The sequence below is a fragment of the Mytilus trossulus genome, chromosome 3 (genome assembly GCF_036588685.1).
Source record: "Mytilus trossulus isolate FHL-02 chromosome 3, PNRI_Mtr1.1.1.hap1, whole genome shotgun sequence".
Lineage (NCBI taxonomy): Eukaryota > Metazoa > Mollusca > Bivalvia > Mytilida > Mytilidae > Mytilus > Mytilus trossulus.
In genome coordinates this window covers 86,026,998-86,037,599 of record NC_086375.1, presented here as the reverse complement: position 1 = coordinate 86,037,599, position 10,602 = coordinate 86,026,998, and the positions used below count along the sequence as shown (strand labels likewise).

The following is a 10,602-nucleotide window of genomic DNA, read 5'->3' as shown; positions in this document are numbered from 1 at the left end:
GGCCTTCGAATTCACTAGATAAGTAATACACGAGTTTGAGAAAAAAGGGCTTTTTTTACCAGTAAAACACACATGTGCTGATGTAATTAAACCTAATAAAAGTGTTCTTTATGCCAGGTCTTTTATTTTGACAAAACGTATTTAAACTTAATTTAAAAAAATCTGTACTGCAACTTTTTAACACATTTACTTTTTTAAAAGGTTATCAACAAAATTGAGAATGGAAATGGGGAATGTGTCAAAGAGACAACAGTCCGACCATAGAACATACAACAGCAGAAAGTCACCAACGGGTCTTCAATGCAGCGAAAAATTCCCGCACCCGGAGTCGTCCTTTAGCTAGCCCCTAAGCAAATATATATATACTAGTTCGGTGATAATGAACGCCATACAAAACTCTAAATTGTACACAAGAAACTAAAATCAATGATGGCTATTGAAGTTCTATTATAATAATTGTGTTAGAGTCACGGTTTTATTTAACAACTTATCGTTTCCGAGATTTATTTAATTGCTTTATATACTATTTTATATATAATTTAATAAGAAAAAGATGTTCACTGCGTTATTAACTTAACTCAACTGACATGACACTCTTAATCTATACCAGGCTTGCGTTAATGATGAAAAGTGTTAAGTAACCATAAAATATCTGAAACATTCAAAAAAGTTTGAATAACATTGAAAATATTAGTCACTATTCAGTTTTGAGATTATTTGATTATAGCGTTTTATTTTCATTTACAGGTAATATATATATATGATTATACTGCAATCAGCTATTTTACTATACAGATAAAGCTATTCGTATAAACGTAAGCTTTATACGTCAATGACCCCAACTAACCTATAAGCCCCGCCTCCTTATTGTATTTCATCAACAACGTCACGTCACGACCATGACAACGTAAAGTAACAATGGTCAAACTTTCATGAATTTAAACTTTTATGTCTTCAAATTGGTTATTTATATACCATGGTTATCAAATGTTATCGATTTAGTTCATTTTCCCTTTCTAATTACTTAATATGTCAATGTTTTAACGCCTGGACTACGCTCTTAGGGAAATACCCCAAAATGGTACCCCAAGAGGGAAATTTCAAACACTTTTTTAAACAATTTTTGTTACATAGTTTTTCATTTTTAAATATTTTTTTTCGATTTCAGTATAAAAACAATATACGTATAGTGTCTTGAAATATGAAATTTATTTGTATTCGGCACGAAACGGAAAATGCTCGGTAGAACCTCGCATTTTCCCGTTTCTAAGCCTCATACAAATAAATTTCATATTTCAAGACACTATACGTATATTGTCTAAATATAAGTGTTGGTGAATATGGTGTTACAGCTATATTATATTTAACATGAAATTTATCGGTTTAATAACGCTATAATGAATTCATTTCTACTTTTATATTGATGTTCAAATTTCTAACTGTTGTTAAAAACAGTTTCTTAATTGCCGAAGTACATAGTAAGATAGATACATAACATAGGTATGGGTTAATTTGGACTTGATCGAGTATGGTTCAGACTAGACGCGTATCAAATGGTAAGGAATGTCGCGTTAAGGTCGAGTACAAGTTCGCACCGTCAGGTATAGTTCAGACTACAGTCGAGTAATATCAATTTAATTTCGGACCAAATCAGACTGGTCGAGTAACAATCAGTACAGTTGAGTACATATATATGTCCTTTAAAAACTTAACCTAATGTATCTCAATGAGCCTGCAATTCAGTCGTTGTCGTTTGTTGCTGTATAACATACATGTGGTTTTCGTTCATTTTGTACATAAATAAGGCCTTTTGTTTATTCGTTTTATTTGTTTTAATTTGTCATTCCTAGGTCTTTTGTAGCTTACTATGCGGAATAATCTTTTCTGATTAATGAAGGCCGTACGGTGATCTATAAGTGTTGGTTTCTGTGTCAATTGGCTCATTGGCAATCATACCACATCTTCTTTTTATATTTACAAAAATCTTGATGAAGAAGAAAACAGGAAAACCTTCTGACATGTGAACGTTTTAAGAGTCACTATATTTACAAACCCCATGCTATGTAATTACTAGTGATCTAAAAATAAGTCAACATGAATATCTCCGGCAGATTATATCACTTAGATTTAGAGAGTCGCGATAAATCATTCGAACAATATCTTTGATATGGATCATAAATTATTCTGATGAGCCAGACCATGGGCACCAAGAGGAAAGGTTGATTATACACCTTAGCCACCACCGTTCACCAACACTGTTTAAATTAGCATGTTAATTTAGTCTAAACATAAGAACATATTTTGCGAATAACCAGCCCGACAAAATATGTCTACAATACTTGGTTTAGATATGATAAGACTAGTTCGGGCTTTGTATATTTCATGTCAGCACAGTCCCGACTACTGGAACAGTTATATTCTTGCGATTGAAACCTCTAAGCTCAAATGGTGGTAAAATCTCATCAACAATATGTTCTACATAATACATCTTGTTTAATCAATAGTATCACACGTTATAATTCCACATAAGTTGTATAGTTGAAGATAATTGAAAATTAACAATTTCTGAAAGGAACCAAATCATGCAGAGGGATAAAACAACCTTAGTTTTTTAATGGTCTAACAAATTTATGTGATATTTTTTATAAATGTTTTGTAAAAAATTAAAAAAAAAAAACATCACTGCAGAAATGTCATGCTGTTAACGCGCTATTCTGGTATTACTTTCATCATTACGCTCAAAGCCGAATATTAATATTAAATAAGACCGAAGATGTATAAGAACTGACACAAATGACAATGACCTATATACATAGATAAATGAATATGATAAGGAAAATGCGTTTTAAAAAAAACATTATTTTGACCCGAGCAAGTAGTTACTAAAATTAAAGGGAACACATATGACTGCCTGTTGATTTATTTTAATGAAGATTTGTCTATTTCTTCCACCGACCGTGCAAGGGCTGTATAGCCAGTCAAGGTCGTAACAAACTTCCATTTGTAGAATTTCTTCCAGTTTTTAGAGCTTATGTACCGGATTTATGTAGAAAACTGCATTGTGAAGTGTGTTCCAAGTGGTTCACAATGGTCAAGTGTTACAAAATTCAGAGGTTAAGGTTCTCCGTCATAAAACAATGTTTCTTTAACACTGTTTTAAACTATGTGATCAAATATCATGTTGGCGATAGATTACATGAAGATCAAAACTATAATCTTCATATAGTACAAGTAAAACATAGAATAAAAACAATGAGAACAATACTGTTTTGAATGGAGAAACACGAGATATGTACTATAACATATAAAAAAGGTAACATCCTGCTAAACAATATTTACTATATAACTAGTAAAATAAGTATTTTCTAAGAGCAAGCTCCAAAATCAAAGATACTGCAGAACTTGTCATATCACAGATCTTTGTGTGAACGGCATTGAACACAACATTCAGCATGAAGTGTGGATTTTTCACCATCCTACTGGTCCTTGCAGTATTAGGTATAATATATTTCCGTTTCATAAGTTTTCAGTTTGTACTGTCAAACTGACATTATTTACATTAGGTACGGTTTGCAGATCTGATTTCTTATTTAATATAGGGTTTAAAAAGATGACTGTTGATTATATCATCAATTGATAGGACAACAACATAAGGTACGAGTTTTAAGTTCAATTAGAAATAGATTACATAATTGATTACAAAGAACAAACTATAGTATTAAAGTTACATTAACTTGTCATTTCCTTTTTTGTACAAATGCCTTTTTCGTGGGGAAAATGATGGGTTGATACAATTGTCAAATATTTATCCCTAAAAAAATAAAAAAAGACAAACAGTGTTCATGATTTTCTGTCTGTTTGGAAAGAACTTTACTTAATTGACGTTTTTCTATTTAACATTTACTAAAATTTGTTTCATAAACCAGCTAATTAATAAATGATTTCATTATCCAATTATGTGGCTATCATTGATAAATTGTAAAATGAAGCCACAAAAAATCTACCAAAAACGACATTATTGTCAAGGTTGTAGTAATCGGTGTATTGGTTACCAAATAAGTAAGATTTGGCTATTATTTTTATGTTCTTTTTTATCATATATCTCTTCACTTGTTGCGGTTCTCATAAATGTTTGTCTTTCATGATATTTAGCATTCTCGATGAAGGTTAATCAATATAAGCGCCTTGAACGCAATCAATCTAAACGGTATTATTTTTTCAGTGGTAGTAGCAGAATCCTATGGTAGAAGACACAGAGGAGGCAGTATGTATCCAACATTTATACTTTATTAAAAGTCATGCATTGGTTTTCTTAGTTAACGTAAAAATCAAGTTTGACTTGTTAATGCCATTAGAAAAACTAGTTAAAACTCAAGGCTAGCATTGATTTCAAATCTAGATTTTGAAAAAATTAAAACATTATCAAATATGTATTGCAAGACATTTATAAAAACTTAATAATAATAAATAATATGATTCTTGATCCTGTCAACGATATTTTTTTTGATATTGGAATTCCACAAGAAAATGCTTTCCAAAACTGTTTATGACGCATTAACATTAAATCTGTTAGCTTTCAGTAACAAGAAGACAGTAGTCAATATATGATATTCTGTGACTTTTGTCCTTTTATTGGTAATTTGTTTTTGTTTCGGCTTCGTGTGTTGATTGTGCTTGCATTTAAGCCTTTAGCAAAGAGGTATAAAATAAGACCAGATAATGAAAGTAGTGCATACAAGTCTTTTTCATGTGATTTTGTAAAATTGCTTAAGGCAAAATATGTACTCTAAGACCCATATTGTATGTCTTTTGTTTATCTCAATGTTAGTTTTGTACTTCGTCCATAGTTCATTAGTCAGGATCTTTGCAATTTTTGTTTTGAATAGTTCCAATGTTTTGCTGTAAAAGCCTTTTCCTTCTTATTTGGTGCTGACCAACATGTTTACGCCTGTAAAGTCTGTAATTCAGTAGTTGTAATTGGTTGCCTTCAGTCTTATTTAGTTTTCAATCAGTGTGTTTTGCTTGAATCACGCCTTTGGTATTCTAAGCTTGTACCTTTGTCAAAAAGTTTACTGTTGTGTCTTACCATCTCATATATATCTTGCTGCTCATTATTTAACAATTGTTGATTTTTTTTATGTTATTATGTGTTAAACCAACGTTCATTTGTCTCCTTTGGAAAGTATAATCATTGGTGAATATATCATGTATTCTATCTTCAGAATTATATAATAGTTCTTAAAAACTGGTCGTTATCGTGATATATGGACTGTCCTACGGGCAGTCCATGTATCATGATAATGACCAGTTTTTCAAGAACTATTATGTTTATTTCATTGAGAAACCATGTTTTAGAAAATTCTCATAAATTCAAAATGCCTACAGCGAACTCGAGTAGTTGTACAATTTCTATGGCAAAGAGTGAAGACCAGTCGTAGTAATACTGTCATTCATTTTAGTGCAATTTTTCAGTATATAAATACTTAATCAAGTTATCTTTAATTTTATAATTAACGAAAACAGATAATAAACAATTCAACAACTTAAATATAATATTAAAAACAGGAACATGTTTTATAAAAGGTACATCTCTCTAAACAGATTAAACCACGCCCCATCGTTCATTAACAGAGAAATCACGCCCCAACTGTTATCATCAAACGTAAACCACGCCCCAACGGTCATTATCAGACGGAAACCACACCCCACTGGTCAATATCATGTACATTTTCGTTAACGACCGGTTTTCTGGTCCATATTTTCTGTTAATGACCGATGAAATTAATTACTGAAGAATAATGAATGTCATGTGACCTCTTTTAATCTAATAAGAGAATCTTATTCTTAACCGATATGAAATAAATTTATATATTGCATATAAATTAAGGACTTTCACTCAGTCAATACGTTATAAATGGACCTGTTAGATTAAATTGAAACTCGGAGATCGTCCTCGGTCAATATAATCTGAACAGGACCATATATAACGTATTGACCTCGTCAAATTGATAAATATAAAATGAAATAATATTGAACTATTATGTTTAAAGGACATAAAAGTGTTTCCCGGCATAGGAGTTATCATAAGAGTGTGTCCCGTCACAGGAGTTATCATGGAAGAGTATCCCGTCACAGGACCTATCACAAAAGAGTTTCCCATCGACACAGTTATAAAAGACGTGTTTCCCATCGACACAGTTATAAAAAACGTGTTTCCCATCACAAGAATTATCGTAAGATATATAGCAGAAATGATGTATAGTAAAAACAAACTGCTTTTTGTTTTTAATGTTTTCACTTTTATGCACATATCATAATCAGTTTTCATTTGATTTACATTTAAAAATTTTGAAGCGGTAAAAGGTTTGATATACATTAGTGACTTTTAAAGAAAATTTAGATAAGCTTTTATAGTTTATAAAAGATGAATTATTGTACTATAATGATTCAACTGTATTTACAATTTTGAATTAGCTTCTTGTGTTTTTTTCATATTAAATCTTCTATATAAAAGATGTTTAAGCACTTTGTTAGGTCGTGCACATGTTGGAAGATATGCAAGAAAGTCCCATGTAAGAAAATATGGAGCTAAACGTTATGGAAGAAGACATGTTCGAAAATACGGAGCTAAACGTTATGGAAAGAGACATGTTCGAAAATACGGAGGTAAACGTTATGGCAGGAGACATGTTCGAAAATACGGAGGTAAACGTTATGGAAAGAGACATGTTCGAAAATACGCAGCTAAACGTTATGGAAAGAGACATGTTCGAAAATACGGAGCTAAACGTTATGGAAAGAGACATGTTCGAAAATACGGAGGTAAACGTTATAGAAGAAGACACGTTCGAAAATACGGAGCTAAACGTTATGGAAAGAAACATGCTAGAAAATACGGAGCTAAACGTTATGGAAGAAGACATGTTCGAAAATACGGAGGTAAACGTTATGGAAGGAGACATGTTCGAAAATACGGAGCTAAACGTTATAGAAAAAGACATGTTCGAAAATACGGAGCTAAACGTTATGGAAGGAGACATGTTCGAAAGTATCATCATAAACATAGACACGGCTACAAATATGGACATAAGCGTGTCCATGTTCATAGACACACACGTATTCACAAACTTCTCTTCGGACATCGACATGGACACAGATACGGACATAGACATCATCACCGAGGAATACACAAACATATACACAGACACCATGTCGTACATAGGGTACACAGACACCACGTTGTACATCGGGTACACAGACACCATCGACATGGACACAGATATGGACATGGACATGTACACCATCACCGAGGAATACACAAACATGTACACAGACATCACGTACATAGGGTACACAGACACCACGTTGTACATCGGGTACACAGACACCATCGACATGGACACAGATATGGACATGGACATGTACACCATCACCGAGGAATACACAAACATATTCACAGACATCACGTACATAGGGTACACAGACACCACGTTGTACATAGGGTACATAAACACCACGTCGTACATAAGGTTCATAGGCATGTTCACAGACATCACACTGTACATAAACATGTTCACAATCATCCCGTGGTACATAGGATACATAGACATGTACACACAAATGGACACACTCATGTACATGTTCACGGACATAGCCACAGTCATGGTCACGCATACTACAATCTTAGACTGAGCCATGGGATCATTTACTTTGGAGGAAACAGTAAGTAAATTATTATACAGATATATTACATACGATGTAGCATTCTATTGTTTTCATTGGATATTACGATAACGTGTTTCAAAGGTATTGTTACGTATCCGTAGCCATGTCACTATTTTTAGGTGTATTGACACTATGTTTCTATTTATATGTATATTGGTGGTAAATATAAAAAAAAAATTGCTAAAGTTAGATTTATGATGTCATGAAGTTACATATAACATCCACAGAGGAAACGCCGCAGCAGATAAAAAAGAAAATTTGCAGTTTCTCAGGATATTCCAGAAATGTATGCAGTATACATAGTATATTGACTCTGTGTTGAAAGACAAGAAAGCTATGAAGTTTTTAACAAAATATGGATATTTTCAATAACATGTTATGATTCTTACAAAATACAGTTAAAAAATACACTGAAAGAACAATGAATGCCATTTGGTACCATTTTTCTTATACGTAAATTACAGAGTAATTTTATGCTAATGTACGATTTATATCCTAGGATACCGCCTTAGTTGTGGCAGACGTAGGTTTTTAAGCCTTTGGGAGGAGTGCAATCAATCTTACGGTGACAGCAATGAGTGTTTCACCCAATTAGGAAGTCAACATCTATATACAAGTATCCAAGGTAAAGGACTATAATTTTCTTTCAATCAAATAATAATACCCAATCGGGGAGAAATACTTTTTAAATACTGCATGTATTTGAACATTGACAATTACTTATTATTTGCTCTATTAATATTAGTTTATTATTTGCAGCTTCAATACATGCAGTAATAAATAGTTTTTATATATATATTTATATCCAAAACAACAAAGGCTGCTTCATATGTATATAAAAAACATCCAAAACCTTAATATATAGAAACACATATATAAGAATAGGACACACCTATCAAGGTAACCAAAACATTGAGAAACGAGACTGGTTGCATGGACTGGATAGGCGACATCATGTTACATTATAGAGTGTTCATACCAAGACAAATGGCTACATTACTAAGGGCTAAACTCAACATTCCTTATACCTAAGCGACATCATGTTACATTATAGAGTGTTCATACCACGACAAATGGCTACATTACTAAGGGCTAAAATTAACATTCCTTATACTTAAGCGACATCGTGTTACATTAATATAGAGTGTTCATATCGAGATAAATGGCTACATTACTGACGACTGAACTAAGAATTCCATATACCTAGTCACCGGTGACCTAGTCAATACGATACAATATAAAATGTTCATTTAAGGACAAATGGGAATTTACTGAGTGCTGACCGAAAAATTCCTTATACCATTTTGCAAAACATTGAATTCACAGCATAAAGTAACAGAGTCTTAATATGCTGATATGTTGTTAGGAGTTTTTATTATGACCTCATTTTCAATATAACCAAAACAAAGCTACCTTTAGATTAAGTTTGTTGTTGAATTGAGCTCCATCCTAAAAACACAAACATACTAAGTTGACTTAAGAGTTTAATTTGTGGATTTTTTGAATGATACAATGGATACAACAAAATTTCCTAATTGGTAAGATGAATTTCCCTTTTAATACATGCATAGACATGATAAGTTCAAATATTTGTCTTCACGGTGTTCCCTTGTTTCGTTTTGGTAATCCGAAATACAAATTTTACGAAAATTAAATGATAACTAATTTGACATCTCCCGTCACCAGAAGCAGGGTGAAACCATCTAAAATAACGTAATTTCTCTGATAAGATTTGCTTCACTTTTTGTACTGTTAGATTTTATCCACTTAATATTCACGTAATATAGAATACTAATTCATATCTTGCCTTGTTTTAGTCCATCACGCTACACCATTCTTTGATGACCTAGACAATAGTCTTGAGCAACATGTTCAACAGCACAATAAGATTGCTTACGAACATACCAAAAACATTGCCGAGGCCGCTGACAATCATGTAGCTAACATTGATAATGTAGCAAATGATCACGTGGGACGAGTACAAGAAGAAGCAGACAAACACATCTATGATATAAACAAAGCATCCGGAAACCACATCAAGCAAATCAAAGAGGCAGCAGATCAGCACCTCAAAAGGCTGGTTAAACACGTAAAAGAACATCTTTATAATGCAGAGAAACAACAAAAAAGACATACCAGCGAGCGTGAATCCCAACATAAACGACACTTGGGTGAAAAAGCAGCAATAAACAAACAACACGAATACGCTTTGAAAAGCAAAGTTGTATATGATGGTTTAGATTTCGGAGACGCACCAGTAGTCGCTGATTATGGAAGTTCTAATGCAGCAGCAGAATCAGCAAGTGCAGGCGCCGAAGCAGCAGCAGAGGCAGCACGTGCTGGCGCCGAAGCAGCTGAGTTAGCAAGTACAGGCGCTGAATATTAAATAAACTAGCATCTGTATCTGCCAACGGCAGGTAAGAGTCTTTTGTTAGATATATTCTACAGATGAAAGAAGTTATAATACAGCTGTAAAGTTTATAACTCCTTATACTGAATTAATCACAACTGGTAACAAAATGTTTTTTTTTTAAATTACAGCCATTAAAACATAGAAATTAGAAATAGACAGAGATAGCGTTATTAACAAAACATCAAACCGATAAAGTCAACGAGTGTTTCACACTTTATAAGATAAGAATTCGTCTTTGACTCTGTTTATATGATCAATATTACATTGATATCTAAGTATTTAAGAATAATCACACCTATATGTATTAACATCAGCTCTCTAAAACAAAGGGGCACATATACCTATCTAGAACTAATGGCTTATTCGGAATTACACACATTTATAATGAGTAATATCGAAAAAGATTCCTCCTGACAATATGTTAGCAACTTATGTAATCATTTATTTTTCTGTCAACCTGAAGA

General features: G+C 32.7%; 1 protein-coding gene across 1 annotated transcript; it reads left to right on the top strand.

The window, feature by feature from the left end:
- The first annotated feature begins 3,391 nt into the window (after window positions 1–3,391).
- LOC134711106 (filaggrin-2-like) lies at window positions 3,392–10,136 on the top strand. The gene is made up of 6 exons (XM_063571550.1): window positions 3,392–3,498; window positions 4,223–4,264; window positions 6,051–6,233; window positions 6,535–7,722; window positions 8,225–8,350; window positions 9,543–10,136. The coding sequence occupies exons 1-6, from the start codon at window positions 3,453–3,455 to the stop codon at window positions 10,109–10,111; spliced, it is 2,154 nt and encodes a 717-aa protein (XP_063427620.1). The 5' UTR covers window positions 3,392–3,452; the 3' UTR covers window positions 10,112–10,136.
- The last annotated feature ends 466 nt before the right edge of the window (window positions 10,137–10,602 follow it).

Bases quoted from the DNA above. Each gene is read 5' to 3' on its own strand.
- LOC134711106 (XM_063571550.1), top strand. From the start codon at position 3,453: ATGAAGTGTGGATTTTTCACCATCCTACTGGTCCTTGCAGTATTAG. The intron at 3,499-4,222 runs GTATAATATATT...TTATTTTTTCAG, and splicing joins ACTGGTCCTTGCAGTATTAG to TGGTAGTAGCAGAATCCTAT. The intron at 4,265-6,050 runs GTATGTATCCAA...TTATGTTTAAAG, and splicing joins TAGAAGACACAGAGGAGGCA to GACATAAAAGTGTTTCCCGG.